We start from the raw sequence: 15,912 nt of genomic DNA on the forward strand, positions 1-15,912 counted from the left end.
CCAGTTTTCAGATTGCTTTTACATACCCAGATTGCTCATAAGGGGCTGCCATTAGATTAGTATAACAGAGAGCCTGGGCTATTTCCTCTGGGGAAAAAAAAAGGGACCTGAAAGCCAAGAACATGATAAGAAATTGGGCCAACTAGAAAAGGCCACTAGACTTGTTTTTAAAGCTCAGCTATCCCAAGTACAGGCTGGAGTTGGTGAGTTGCATGTTCTTTCAGCCCTTAGTTCTGTGACCCAGAAGTTACTGCAAGAGATGGTATTAAATATCACTGAGGCTGGGAAGGTACTGCAGTGGGATCTAGTATGTTTAGAAATTCAGGCTTTCCTGAATGACCAGCTGATGGCCATTCCAATTGATCTTGCGCACCAGACTTGGCCCACTGCCCTTACAGACACCCAGGAGTACCATCTGATCTGTGGTCATGGAAACATACTTGGACACTTTCTGGATGAAAGTGTGGACATCACCAGTGCTCCTTCCAAGCATATGGACCGGTTAGGGTGGGTGTTGGCTCCCACATACCAAATCCTGCTGGGTCCATGGGGAGGATGCATGTGGGACAGAATTACTCACCGGGACATTTGGAAACTTAAACCACTTGGTATACCTCACTGATTTATAGTCAGTCAGTGCCCCAGACCAATGAACTGTTACCCCTGAAGGCAATTTAAAGCTTTGTTTGCAACTGAACAAACCGTAACTCGGTTGTGCACTGCCAAGCGGTAATTTGTTGTCCCAAGAGTCCCGTTGGTCCTCGAGGGACAAAGGGGGGATTGTTAGGCCTGAATGAAAATATTCCAGGCAAAACAGTTATGCCAACCTGACTAAAGTCAGGCTAAAAGAGGTTTCTGGGTAATCCCAGAGTGGAAAAGTACTGAGAAGCAGCATTGTATTACAGAGCCTTGGAAAACGTGAGATAAGCCTGAGATAAGCCAGGGATTGCATTCCTGGCATACCATTAGCTGTGCTAAGGACAGTGTTTGAAGAACTGATGATAAACTCTAGCATCCCACGGTTCAGATTCTAACTCTTTGGGTGAGTTATAGGTTTGTTTAAAACTCCCCTGTATTTCTAACTTTTGGGTGTTGTTAAGATATAATTAATAATCTAAAGTTGTAGACATAAAGTCTAGGCATGTGTGTATATTAAAAGTGTCTAGTTTTAAGTTGTTAAACAAAGGGGGGTGGGTTTTGCTCAAGTGAGTGATGTATGACGTAATAAAACTGTCTATATAGGCTAATACTAAGCTGAAAAGTGTTGCTGGTTCTCACTGGAGACGAGCGGCCCTTTGTTGATGCGTGCACTTGTCAATAAAGGGCTTTTGATCGGACCTTGCTGGTGTTGCCTGTCTCTCTGTGAACAGACAACGAATTTCGCTGTCGGGGTTAAAGTCCCCAACAATTGCACTATTAGGTAGGCAAGATTAGGAACGCATCAGAATAGACCATAAACAGTAGTGAGAAGTTATGCTCTATTTAAAGCTTGTTTTCTTTACTGGTCTGTGATGAGGAATTTTTCCACCACACTCCCAAATTAACAGGCTTCATACTAGAAAAGATGTGTTAGCATTCACAGTGTTAATAAAGTCACAACCACCATAAGCCATTGCTGGAGAATTTGATTTACCTATTGTAAAAGACCAGGACTTATCCTACTCCTCTCTGTAGTATTTCTGTAAGGTTTTGTTTTTATAATTTGTATGTAAAATGTAATTTATAATAATACAAACAAATCCCTACAGAAATACTAACTACTGATAAATCCTGCAAATACCTCTCTGACTAATGTACTTAAAAAACAAACAAACGTTTAAACCACATCATAACTACCAGTGTAGTGTTTATCAGCTAATAAGATGCACCCCATTTAAGCTTACCTTTAGCAAACATAGGTAAAATATCTGGACTTCCCCAGCTCCAAGTATATTTACTTTCATTGAAAACTGAATCAAATTCCACTGGGTTCTCCTTCCATCCTGTCAAAACAAACATTAATGTTAAAGGGGTTGTTCAGGTCTAACAGAGGGCCTGATTTGGCCCATTGTCTAAAGAGGAATAGTACTAGAAAATAGGGAACATTTTAAAGTCTTTATTATAATATTTAATAGTAAATGCTAGAGTTAAGATTACATTTGACATCCATTGAAATCCCATTTGCTTATGCTCATAAATCTGGGGGTGCTTTTTTGGCTTTGTAGTTGGTTTCTTGTGTCAACGGTTTTAGTAAGTCTAAACAACAACCGTCCACTTTTTTTTCCATTAAGCAAGGATGACAAACAAAATTACTCATTTTTTTCCAAAGTAAGATAATTTAAAGACTTTATTTTGTGCACGCATAATTCAAAAGTGGTTGAACTTTATTAGTACCCACGGAAGAGTAACCTCCAGGCTAATAACTGCATTAATAAAAGAGTTATAAGTGATTGAAAGTTTGGTCTTTTCCATGTGTAGTACAAAGTTTCTACTAAGTTGAGAGTTCAAATATTACCTATAGGACTGGAGAATAATGTGAATATCTGATGAACCTTATAGCATGACTGGAAAACTATTTGTTGCCCAGGCATCTAAACAGAGGGGGAATTTAGAAAGAAGGGAGGGGGGGTACTTCCTATTAGAGCACTAAAGGGTATGTGTAATTTCATTCACCTTTAATGGAACAAGCAATCTATTTGTTATAGGAGTTAATGATTGGAGATAAATTTTAAAAATTGTCAAGGCATGTAGAGCACTGGCTAGATGCTTGTTAGTTAAATTAATGTCTTCTAATAAATTTAAAAGAATAAATAAATAAAACACATAATCTAGTTGTTTTATAGTGATATGAATGAGGTTGATTTGCACAGCTGTGTACTGGTCTATCTACATAACTATGGAAGTACAGAGTGAAAGCTCTGCAATATGTACTTTGAGGATAAATCCCACGTCAGCCCAATGGGGATGGATTACAAGACTCTGTTTTGAACAGCACTGAAAAAACACTGCCAGCACTCAAAAATTAATAGTAGTCTTATTTCTTTCTAGCTTCTATAAATGTCTTTGACACAATCAAAGGGACACAGGGAAGAAATGAAACAGTTTGTGCCCCTCTGACACTGGAAACTAAATAGTATTTGTCTCATCTCCAACAATCTGGGGAGACATAATTGGGATTTCCCCTGCCCATACCCTCAGCTCTTATTTTTATAAAGTAAAAAAAACAAAAAACACAGCTCTTGTCAAAAGAGCTAGACTGATTGCCTTGAAGACTGAAGCCCTCAGTACATGTAATTTAGCCCTCAGTACATGTAAAGCAGTCAGAGGCAGCTCATGCTTAACCCAGGCTATCCTGCCAATGTACCTCAACTCTGATCTGTAGGGACTAGTTTATTCACCATGTCCATTCAATTCTTGGCCTCTCTGCTGAGACTGAATCCAAGCTTGGCCAGTTGTGAATAAGGACACCTATTCATTAGGATCAGGACTAAGACCATCAACTAATTTTATTTAGGCAGAGGTTCAAATGAATAAATAAATAATCATTTTTAAAAGATCAGTCTTTATAATAGGTTTGCCATCTGGCTCTCCTTGAGGGCCAACAGCCTCCTGTATTCTATGTTCCTGTCCCTTGACCTTTGGCCTCAATCTCTAGATTTCTAGTGAGTAAATCCCTCCCTGTGAGGCACATCACCACTGAATTTAGAAGAAGCCACTTTGTGGGAATAGATTAATGATGAGTGGTACAGCAGTGATGAGTCCACTAAATTATCCCTAACTGAGAAGCTCAGTTAGCACTCCCAAAAGCTAAGTCTCAGAAATGACATCTATGCTTTCCTCTCATACTGGAAAAGCCAAATCATACTTAGTTACAGGCTGATTGCATATTACTTCTGTCTTTATATTTGAATTTTAATACTTTAAAGAGCTCTCTAGTACAATAATTAACCCTAAAGCAGGAATAAAAATATACAAATCCTATTTTCACTAATATTAATAGTGGAAAATTCTTCAAAAATGAATTCATGTTTTTCAGTCTATTATGTAGACATTTAGTGACCAATTTTGAACTTTACTATACCACCAAAAGATCTTATGGTGATATAGTAAGGTTGTTATCAAATTTATTGGAACCTGGGACTTGCATACCTTTAGCAACTGCACTGACATCTTCATAAAATCCAGCTATCAGTGCCACATGTCCTGGTCTAGATTCTGTTGGAACATGAGTATGAGATACTCCCCAGCTGCCGTTGTATTCTATGATATTCCTGAAAAGAAAATACAAGCAATTACTTCACAAAACTGTGTGTGCATGCACAGAGTAGTTTGTAGAAGAAAAAGTGATGACTAGATGCTGTTGGCATTAAATTCAAAACTCTCAGATTTAGTCAGATTTAGTCTTGAACTGTAACTGTTAAACTACAAAGTAGTTACCATAAAATAACTAAAACACCCACCAGGCACAATTATCACTATAGTCAGCCACCATCGTGAAGATAGGAGGTTAATTGGTGTGATCATACATTACAAGTTAATACATTATTTTATTTCTACTTTTTTTCCCTAATAGGGGTTATTCATTTTTTTCTTGTAAAGGTTATTCTTTTTTTTTCCTCTCAGAATTTTTTTTCCTAGTTTTTTCTCTCTCTGTTCCTTCATTAAACCTGTAAATTTCCAGATTAGGGTTTTTTCTCCTCCTCAATAAATAAAATATAGCCAATTATCTGTAGTTCTTGTGATAGTGTCCTTTTTCTGGGCTAAATTTCAGAACTGAAAGGGGTCACTGAAGAGGGGCAGGGAAGGGAGGTAAAATGGAGTAATCCAATTTATAACCTCTAACACCTACTACTTGGATGTAATCTTCTCCCATGAAGATTGAAAGTGGGAGAAAAGTTCCCAAAGGGAGAGAGGCAGGTAAAATGGTGCAGCTGGAGAACCGAGAAGCAGGGTTGTTCCAGACCCTTGACCAAACCATCAAAACTGATATTTTGATTATTATTGTTGAGTAGTCAAAGAGGATATAGTGGGTGGACTCCCTTTGAAACCTTGTTTTCTTCTTTTTAGGCAGCTCAGTAAGTCTCTGGAAACCAGAAAACTGGATAGGGTGGGGTCTCTGAGCCATCTGGGATCTACTATATCTTTGTTTAATTACAGGCATAAAAATCCCAAACTATTGCAAAGCAGGCCTGGAGTCCTTCAATGTGTGCAATGTTTCATCGGCGGTATCAGCAAAGAGTTTCAGAAAAGGGGAGATTCTGGATAGTATTTTGGTGCTCTCTAGAGAACCTGGAGTCAGGATGCCCAATGCATGATGATTGCCATGGAGATGGAATGCACTGCAGTGTCAGTTGCTTCTAGGGAGGCCTGTAATGATATTTTAGCCAGAAACTAACCTTTGGCTATTATGGCCTGGACCTGCTTGCAATGTTCTGCCAGAAGGCATTCAAAAAACCTGGTGAACTTAGAGTAGTGTGATTGTATTTCATCATAAGAGCATGGTAATTTGCAATCCTAAACTGATGGGTCGCTGAGGAGTAACTCATGGCCAAAAAAGTCAAGGCGTTTTTTGTCCTTATCATACTGGGTAGATTAAATGTGGTGCTGTCTGCCACATTAATTTACTGCTTTAACAACCAGGGAGTTAGGAGAAGGATGTGAAAATAAAATTTCACAGTTCTCGGCTGGAACATACTAATTCTTAATGACACATTGGCACGTGGGTGGTACCATTAGTACGGTCTGCCAGATGGTCTTGGCAGAATCCAGGAGGGCCTCATAAATGGACAAAGCCACTCAAGCAGAAGGTATCACATGCAAAATGTCCAATCACTTGTGCTGCAATTCTAGGACCTCCTCTAGGAGGATTTGCAGTGAGTCCGCAACACATTTCTTTAGCTCCTGAAACTGTTTAAAGTCATTGGCCACAGAAGGTGGAGAAGGCACAGCAACCTTATCTGGGAAAGATGAGGAAATACTAGTTTACAGCACAGAAGCCTCCTTGTCTGCTCTGGCCTCTTGCTCCTCAAAGTTTTCCTCCAATTGTTGAGGTAGTGAAGAAGGAACAGATGGAAGAGGAGACTGCCTCCCAGTGGTCCCGACTAGAAAGGCTAGGAGCCTGAGAACTGTTGTCAATAGGTAGCTAAGGGCCCCGATATGACCACTAAGGAGTATCACAGGGTCTAGGAAATGGCTTCCACTGCCTGAAAAGAAGCCTGGATTTGTCTCTCATGTGAATCGTCCCTATCCTTGAAGGCATCATGGAAGGAGCCCCTATTTTGATAGGTAGGGGAATCTTACACAGAAATATGTGAATTTGAAGAGATATCTTCCACATCATCCAAAGGGGGAGCTCTGCCCAGCTCAGATAATTGTGGGGAGTCAGGTGCTACCAGGGAGCAAGGTAACACTACATCAATTTAAACTCAGTTCATGGTTTAATTATTTTCTTCACAATCATGAAGGTTGAATTTTTATTCATTTATTTTTGTGGAACATAATTCTGCAACATACTGCTCAGCCCTGGAATCACAGAGGACCTGGGTATAAACCACCACTATTTCTGAGGCTGTTTCTCTTCTCCCTAAGAGAGGCAATTTGGTAAAATGTTTAATGGTTAACTTACACCATGACTTACAATTTTAGGAATGGAAGTGTTATCAGACACACTTACCTAAGGTAAGGTGCTTGAGGAGTACCATTATCATCTAATTCATACAGTGCATCTGCCCGCAAGCCATCAGCAACAAAAAGCACTAGTCGCTTTGCAGGTGGTGGCAATGGAGTACGCTGAGGAGTCATGCCATGAACCAAAGGAGAGGTGAAGTAGATGTCAAAAATGGAGGCCAAGAACACACAATGCACAAGGAGACCAGCAATTATGAAGATCAGCATATTCATGGTGACAGGTAGTTCCTAAAGCAAAGTTCAACACTGAGAGGGGGGAAAAAAAATACAGGAAGTGAGTTTAGTCAGTCAAATGAAACTTATTATATCAATACTTATTATGGAAAAGCAATAACCCCACCATAGTTAGAGACACAACCAGCTCTCATTATAAATCCCTACTATATAGTCTGCTCCTCTCTCCCAATAATTTTAGCCTGAAAATTATCACGTATTCTAAAAGCAAAGAAGAATGTTTCAAAATGTTTTCGAGTTCCAGGTCATTAAAAAGCTATCCTGGTTTCCTCAATAAATAGATAAAGTGTTTATTGTCTCAATCAAAAATACTAGTTACTATTCCTTCAAGATTTTCATATAGTTACTAAGTTTTGGAAATTCATTTGTGGTCTGTAGTTTGAGATCCAATGATTTCAGTGGGAATGCCAAGCCAAGCCAGCTCCTGTTAAATGGAAAAAGACCTCAAATGAAATTATGTCAGTGACATCAGGATAAAATGCTACATATGTCTGTAAGAATTGTGTAGGTGCAAAACATTACTAGTCACATATTTTAGATGAGGTAGCTCAAACACAAAGAAGTTCAGTGACTTCTTGGTTGGGAGGCACTGTGACCTTAGCTGTGGACCCAGAGACTTATTCTTGAGTTGGACATTTTAAAAAGTGCATAAAAAAACCAAACACAATTTTTTATTAATGTTTGGAGTTAAAGTAAGCTGAGGTGCACAGGTATGCATTGTTAGAAACATGAACATGAATATTTTGTAGGTGCACGCACACCTCATCCAAAGGCCTCATCCAAAGCCCACTTAAGTCAATGGAAACATTGCCTCCCCATCCACCACCTCATCAACAGAACAGGGATGTTGACCCTGAACAGCAGGGGATGTGACACAGTGCCCAGAAGGAGATGATGCTGCAAGAACACATGCTTGGCAAGATTAGGGCTGGCCCCTTCCCTTCCTCAGGTCCTTTGCCTTCCCATTAGCTGCAGCAACCATGATGGCCACATATCCCACCACCATCTATACTCTCCCTGGCTTTTCAAAAGCTTTCCACCCTCCTTCCCCTTAGGATATGTCTTTTCTTGAGCTGGAGATGTCATTTCTAGCTTGAGCAAACATATGTGCACTTTGATCACCCTAGTGCACTAAAAATAGAAGTGTAGCTGCAGCAGTGCGAGTGGCAGGATGGGCTAGCAGCCCAAGCAAGCATCCACCATCCTGAGAAGCGTTGTGCTCAGTGCAGGTAGCTCATTCCATTGCCTGTCCCGCCGCAGTTGCATTTCTATTTTTAACACAGTGGCTCAACAAAGCTAGCTCGGGTAAACATATACACATTAGAAATTACAATTCCAGCTTGAGTGCAGGTGTACCCTAATTGTTCTGCAGAAGCTGCATTTTCAGGATGCTACAAGTCTGACCAATTTTGGGGGGCTCAGGAAGAATTTTTCCCCATTGTGCTAAATTTTCTGAGGCCCAGAGGTATTTTTTTGCATGCCTCAAAGTATCATGGAGACAGGATCGGGCTGCACCCTTCCTGTGTACATTGTTCATTCTCTAAGGCCTGGTCTACACTGGGGGGGGTGTGTCGAACTAAGGTACGCAACTTCAGCTACACGAATAGCGTAGCTGAAGTCGAACTACCTTAGTTCGAGTTACTTACCCGTCCTCACGGCGTGGGATCGAAGTCCGCGGCTCCCCCGTCGACTCCGCCACCGCCGTTCGCGGTGGTGGAGTTCCGGAGTCAACAGGAGCGCGTTCGGAGTTCGATATATCGCATCTAGATGAGACACGATATATCGAACTCCGAGAATTCGATTGCTACCCGCCGATCCGGCGGGTAGTGAAGACGTACCCTCAGTATATTAATCAACACCTACTGACTTTAATGGACTTTGAATCAGGGCCTGAATGAGGCATGGCTCTGTAGGAACCATTGTCAGCAGGTCCCAAACTTCTCACATTTGTATTTAATATAACAGGTGGTCTGTGCACCCTCTTAAATGGTGTCTTTATTTACATACACAAAAGAAAAGATAAAGATGTTAGGAATAACACATGAGCTGGAAAATTCCAAATAAGAAAAAAATAAAACCACTTTCAAAAACCAATTAAGGTTGTTAAATGTCATTTTTCACACCATTTACAAAACCCAAACATTTAGAAGCAATTAAATGGATAGAAAAGGACATCAGAAATCTTACATTAATTACATACTTAGAACAAAATTCTTGTTAAGTAAAAAGAAATGCACATTTCAATAACTTCTGACTAAAATAAATTACTATTCTTTTATCAGGAATTTCAAAATAGAAAACAAAACCATCCCTTATAGAAAATATTAAAGATATACGTACACTAATGACATATTGATCAACATGAAATTCAAGTCTACTTACATAGTACACAAAAATCCACCATCACTGATAATTTTATACATTTTCCCTATTAAACTACATATACAGCAATATTCAAGGAATAATAACGAGTGTTTGATCAAAAATGTTAGTAGATAAATACTTTAATATTTCCCATCTAACAGAAGATATGTAGACTAAAAATCAAGATAACAAAATAAAGCATTAAAGAGAGAAAATAAATCCAGGGATCACAATTAAGGTTGCTGTGTTGTAATTAAATAAGCAATTCTTGTAACTAAACAGAACAGTTTAGTTCTTACTGTGTAGGCAATGTAAGATTTAGAATATTTCCATTTCCGTCCTTTTAAGTGCTTGGGTTTTGTGTATGATTCAAGAGATAAATCTGTTAGTTCCTTAGCAACGTAACTGTTTCTTTTAGTGATGATCTTGGTACTGGAATATTTTAAAAGGAAATACTTACGTTTAACTACAAACACATGATATACCAAAAAAATTATCTCAGGGTATATCTACACTGCAATTAGTTACCCACAACTGGCCTGTGCCGGCTGACTCAGACTCGCCAGGCTGAGGCTAAGGGGCTGTTTAACTACTGTGTAGGCATTCGGGCTCGGTCTAGAGCCGGGGCTCTAGGACCCTGCAAGGTGGGAAGGTCCCAGAGTTTGAGCTGTTTTTAATTGCAGTGTAGACATACCCAGTGGTGAGCTTGAGACGGTTCGCGCGATCCGGTTGTTAAATTTAGCAGCCTTTTTAGAACCGGTTGTTCCAGGACAACCAGTTCTATTAGGGCTTTATTTAACAAAAGCTCCGGCCCAAGCTCACTTCCCCCTCCTCTCCTGCTCCGCCCCCCTTCTCCTCCCCTTCCCCTGCTTCCCGCGAATCAGATGTTCGCGGGAAGCCTGAACAAGCAGCAGGCAGGCAGGTAAGCTGGGGCCCGGGGGGGAGGGGAGGTGCGGCTGCCTCAGCAGCTCCTGGTCCCAGAGCGCGGCTCCCTCCAGCCTGATCCCGGCCCCTGCTGAGCACCCCCAGCTTCAGCTCCACAGCTCCAGCCCGGGCCCCGCGGAGCCAGTGCTGGTCCCGGCCCCCGCGGTTGCAGCTCCGGCCCAGCTCGAGACCCGCAGCTCCGGCCCGGCCCGGGGAGTCGGGCCCGGCGGCTCCGGCCCCGGTGCCGGCCGAGCGGCTCCAGCCCAGCCCGGCCCGGGGAGTCGGGCCCCGCGGCTCCGGCCCCGGTGCCGGCCGAGCAGCTCCAGCCCAGCCCGGCCCAGTGCCGGCCCAGGGAGTCGGGCCCTGCGGTTCTGGCCGAGCGGCTCGGCCCCGGTGCTGGCCCGGGGAGTCGGGCCCCGCGGTTCCGGCCGAGCGGTGCCTGCTCTGGTCCGGACGGGCTCGGGGAGTTGGGCCCCGCGGCGCCGGTCGTGGTCCTGGCGGAGTGGACCCGGTCCCGGCTCCAGGCAGTGTGGTATGGGAGCTGGGAGGGGGTGGGTTGTGGGGGGTTGGATAGGGGTCAGGGCGGTCAGAGGGCAGGGAACAGGGTGAATGAATGGGGGCAAGGGTCCCGGGGAGCAGTCAGGGAAGAGCCGGGTTGGATGAGGTGGTGGGGGCACTCAGGGACAGAGAGAAGGGGTGGTTGGATGGGGTAGGGATCTTGGGGGGCCCTCGAGAATGAGAGGAGGGGGTGGGTGGGGCGGCAAGGGGCAGTCAGGGGACAGGGAAGGGGGGGATGGGTCAGGGGTCCCCGGGGGGGTGTGTCAAGGAACATGAGGGGTTGGATGAGGCACGATCCCCCCTGGGGGGGGCGGGCACGACCCCCCCCGGTGGGGGGGAGGAGGGAACCGGTTGTTAATATTTTGGCAGCTCATCACTGGACATACCCTTAGGGCAGTGGTTCCCAAACTCTGGGGCGCACCCTACTAGGGTGCAAAGGAACTTTCAAGGGCACAGGCAGTGGGGCCCGAGATAGCTGCCATGGGGAGCGAAAACCACCCAGCTCTGCTCCGATCCCAGCCGCAGCTCTGTTCTACCCCCAGCCCAGCTCCTCCCCCAGCCCCAGTTCAGCCCCCACCTCTGCCTTTAACCCAAAGTCATCAGCTGAGCCAACTGTGCAGTAAGGGAGGGGGGGATGCAGACAGATTCCATTACTGGTAAAGGGGGTGCGACAGGAACAGTTTGTACACCACTGCCTTAGGGGTTTGTCTATACAGGGACACCAGAACGGTAAAACAAGTTAACTAACGATGCAGTTAGAGCACATTAAAGCACAGACAAACATAAATAGAGAAACGTCATCAAATTGAGCACATGGCCCCACTTCTCTTGATTAATTAAACTCTGTCCCGCCCTCCCACCCCAATTTTATATGATTTAAATTGATGTGTTTAAATACCATACTCAGTGGAGAGGTCACTTTAATCAGATGCTGCTGCATCTTCCTAGTGCTCAGATTCGACAGTGATGGGACAGAGTAGAAGAATTTAAATAAAATAGAATGCTGTTGTAGTTAAGACTAATAATCAGTTACATTACCACATTATGATTTTCAGCACAAGATGACACATTATTTCCTTAGTTCTTTTCATGCATTGGGTCTGACAATCACTATGTAACTACTATTGTCTAGTCAGATTACTTTAATCCACAAAATTAATTCAAATACAATTCTTTTAATTTATAACCACAGTTTAAATTACATTAGCTCAGACTATACCTTTAGGCACAACACATCCAATTATTCATCGTTCTCAGAAGCCTTCAAGACAGGCAGCTCTCAGTGCAGTTCTTCATACTACTTCTCTCATTCATTCACTTCCTGCTTCTAGTCTGCTCCAATTTACCCTCTACCTGTCGCAGTGCTGTATATTATCACTCTAAAATCAAGGTATCAAAGCAAGCCTTCATATTACACTTGACTTGACATATATTTTACACCTTAGGGGAAAATTATGATACACTTGGACAAATTCAAAAAAGCTCTTAAAATAATGCTTAATTTGACTTCGATAAGATTTAAGCATATACTTAAGTACCCTTCCAGAATCAGGATGTTTTCCTTAATCTGGGTCTTAATTAATAACTAGCAGGAAGTTGTATTAGGGCTCATACATTGATGCACTTATGAGCATAGATAAGGCCTTAGTTATTTAAAGTGAAAGGACACAAATCTTTTAAGAACCGTCAACACAAGAAGGTTACTCACCCTGTGCAGTAACTGAGGTTCTTCAAGATGGCTGTCCCTGTGGGTGCGCCACTTGAGGAGAATCTACATCCCTGCATCTGCGATCGGAGAATTTCAGTAGCAGTGCCTGGATGGGTCACACAAGTACTGTCACTGTCCCGTGCTGCCTCTGGCAGTTACATAGCGCTGTATGACCAAACCCCCCTCAGTTCCTTCTCTACTGCAGTGTCCCTAGCAGGAAACACCAAAGTAGAGGGGCGGAGGGTGGGTAGTGGAGCACCCATAGGGACAACCATCTCGAAGAACCTCAGTTATTGTACAAGGTGAGTAACCATCTCTTCTTCTTCAAGGAGTGTCACCGTGGGTGCTCCACTTTAGGTGACTGTAGAGCAATGCTCATCATTGGAAAGAAGGGGCTTTGGAGTTGCATTTGTGACAGATGATAAAACTGCAAGTCCCTGGAGAGCATCTGATGTCAAGTCCTGCTCTACTGCATAGTGCTCTGTGAACATGTGGCTGATGCCCAGGTTGCTGCTTTGCAGATGTCCGTGATGGATACATTGTTGAGGAAGGCTATTGACGCAGAAAGCGATCTGGTGGAGTGTGTGCGGGTCCCCAGTGCGGGTGATAGAAGATGTTGGCAGTAGCAAAGGTCAATGCACCCAGAGATCCATTTCAAAAGCCTTTGCTTGGATATGGCAGCTCCTTTAGATCTTTCTGTGACAGAAAGAAAATAACTTTGGCGACTTTCTGAAGGGTTTAGCCCTGTAAATGTAAAAAGCTAGTGTCCTTCTGACATCCATGGTTGAAACGCTGATTTTTGTTTGTTCCCATGAGGTTTTGGGAAGAACACTGGGAGATGGATAGGCTGGTTCAAGTAGAATGAAGAGCTATTTTAGGTAAAAATTTCGGATGTGGCCTTATCTTGTTTTTGAAGAATACTGTGTATGCGGGGTGTGCCACGAGAGCCCCACGTTCTACTCATCATGCAAATGGGATAGTGATGAAAAAAGCCACCTTCATCGAGAGGTGTAGAAGTGAATATGTTGCCAAGGGCTCAAACGGGGGTCCAGTAAGGCATCGAAGCACTAAATTAAGGTCTCATGGCTTGTATTTCATGATAAAGGTTACGAATACCTTTGAGGAATCGTTTAGTGGTAGGGCAAGTAAGGGCTGAGAACTCATCAACTTTGTGATGGAAAACCGTGATTGCTGGGAGCTCATTATATACTGGAATTTAAGAAATCAGGTCTATCAATCTAATACCATTGGTAAAGGAGAGGTAGTCGCCACTGTTTGTCTATTCTGGCACCATATGTGGAATCTCGTCCATTTGTGCAGGTAAGTATATAACGAAATAGACCTTCTGCTATTTAATAGTATGATCCTTACCTCCTCCAAACAGGTCACTTCATTGCCATGGAACCATGGAGAAACCATGCCTTCAGGTGGAGTATTTCTGGGTTCAGGTGGCAGACCTGGCCTGCATCCTGAGACAGATGTGGAAGAAGAGGAAGAGTGCATGGTGGGCATACCGCCATCTTCAACAGGTCAGGGAACCACATTTGTCTGGGCCACATGGGGGCGATCAAGATGACTGGATTTGTCTGTCCTTATCTTACGTATTGATCTGGATAGGAGAGGAGTGAGGGGAAAACATGTACAGTAGAGGTGCACCACATTTGAGGAGAAAAGCATCCCAATCCTGCTCTCAAGCAGAAGTGTGGGCACTTGTCATTCTGGGCTATAGTGTAGAGGTTTATAGTTGGAAAACTCCAGCTTTGATATCCTCTGTAGTACCTTGGTGTTTCTTTCCCATTCATGGTCCTGAGAGGATGTTCTGCGCAACATATCTGCAGTGATGTTTTGGCATCCTGGTAGGTAGGAGGCTGAGATATTGATGTTGGATGCATCAGTTCCATCATCTCATCGCTTCTGTGCACAGGGAGTGCAACCAAGCCATCCCTTGTTGGTTTATATTAAAACATACAAGCAATGTTGTCCTCTTCAACACTTTTATGGTCTTGTTCCTGACCATGGGCAGAAAGTGTGAGCATGCACTGCAGACTGCTCATAGTTCCAGTAAGTTTATGTGCAATGTTGATTCTGAGGGGGACCACCTGCCCTGGATTGTGCAAGTGTGCACCTCAAAATAGCAGATAAGTGTCCATTGTAAGTATAATTGATGGGGTCTGTGCGAAGGGAACTCATGCACAAACACTGTGTGGTCAAGTCCACCAGTGAAGAGTTTTTTACTCTGACTGGCAACTATCACTGTTTTCTGTGATTAGGCTCAGAGAACTGAGATTATTTCCTCACTTCTCTCACAATCAGGAAAATTCCAGCCAAGGAAATTTCAGCATTTTTGTATCCTTTCATATCTTCCTGGGCACTCCACCAGTCAGTTACTTCTGTAACTATAAAGATGGAGTCCTTATTCAAGGAAACTATTATTCTTATTCAATGTTAATTTTAATGCATCATTTAGTAGTTTAGAGGAAAACATATAACTTGACAGACCAAAAGAGCCTGCTGTGTTTTCCAGCCCCACTACACGCAGTTCTAACATATCTAATTGGCATAAAATTTCCCTTACTGTCCAACAGAACACAGAAATTGCTATATTCTGGATCAGACCATTAATCATTACTGTGGTCTTGGGCAATAATGGATGCCTCAGATAAAGATTTCTTCTTCTCTCTGGCCCTTTATTCAGAATGTCCTAAACTGTATCCAAACCTAATAACAACATAGTCCAACCTTCACTTCACAATACTGGAACAGGTTTGACGTTAAACACAAAAAGTTAGTTCAAAACTTAAAATGACAGATGAGCTGACGACTCCAGGCTGGGCTTAATTCTTTGGTAGAGGAGAGATCCTCACCAATGGAAAAGTTCGCCATTGAACAATTCATTGCAAGAGGTGGAAAAAGCAAGTGGCAGAAGATTATCACTACTGAAGGCTACAAAAAACTATGGCAAATACAGTGCCTACAACCTCTCAAATTTACTGGATTCCATTCATTGTTGTATATAAACATGGAGAGAAGAAGAAAAAACACTGTGAAAAAGGAAAGAAAAAAGCCACCAAGAACATAGAGACCTACCAGATGAACACTAGACTAAGAACAGTGATGCTCACCAATATGACTCATTCAGCTAAGGCAAAAAGACAGCCACAGAGGTAAACAGGAGGTCCCTGGGGCAGATATGGGATCTTGGAAGTACAAGGTGTTCAAACAATTACATTTAAACGTGGCAGACAGGCATAAACTTTGGGATAACAAGTGTTAAGTGGGTTTCCTGGGAGTGGTTAATGTATAGTCCACAACGCCAGTTATGCAAAACCTCAGTCTTTTGAAGCTACGTGCTGAGGAGAGAGCCATTGACTAGTCATTACCTGTTCCTGGAGACTAGATATCAAAGGTCGGAGCTGTATAAAGAAACAGCTGAACTGTCCAGTTTTGGTTCTGGTTCC

The 15,912-nt window shown here is 42.9% G+C and overlaps 1 protein-coding gene across 10 annotated transcripts in view; it reads right to left on the reverse strand.

Annotated features, from left to right (window-relative positions):
* Positions 1–15,912, reverse strand: part of PIGN (phosphatidylinositol glycan anchor biosynthesis class N) — a 164,720-nt gene that overhangs the window by 131,141 nt on the left and 17,667 nt on the right. For all 10 annotated transcript variants that reach the window (XR_005594508.1, XR_005594510.1, XR_005594509.1 and 7 more), the window contains 3 exons: positions 6,653–6,912; positions 4,129–4,250; positions 1,884–1,982 (listed from right to left, as the gene is read on the reverse strand). Coding sequence is in view for 7 of the 10 variants with exons in the window: in XM_039526035.1 (XP_039381969.1) it covers positions 1,884–1,982; positions 4,129–4,250; positions 6,653–6,879 (448 nt within the window). In the remaining 3 variants the exon portion in view is untranslated. The remainder of the gene's footprint in view (positions 1–1,883; positions 1,983–4,128; positions 4,251–6,652; positions 6,913–15,912) is intronic.

This window comes from Mauremys reevesii, linkage group 2 (genome assembly GCF_016161935.1).
Source record: "Mauremys reevesii isolate NIE-2019 linkage group 2, ASM1616193v1, whole genome shotgun sequence".
Lineage (NCBI taxonomy): Eukaryota > Metazoa > Chordata > Testudines > Geoemydidae > Mauremys > Mauremys reevesii.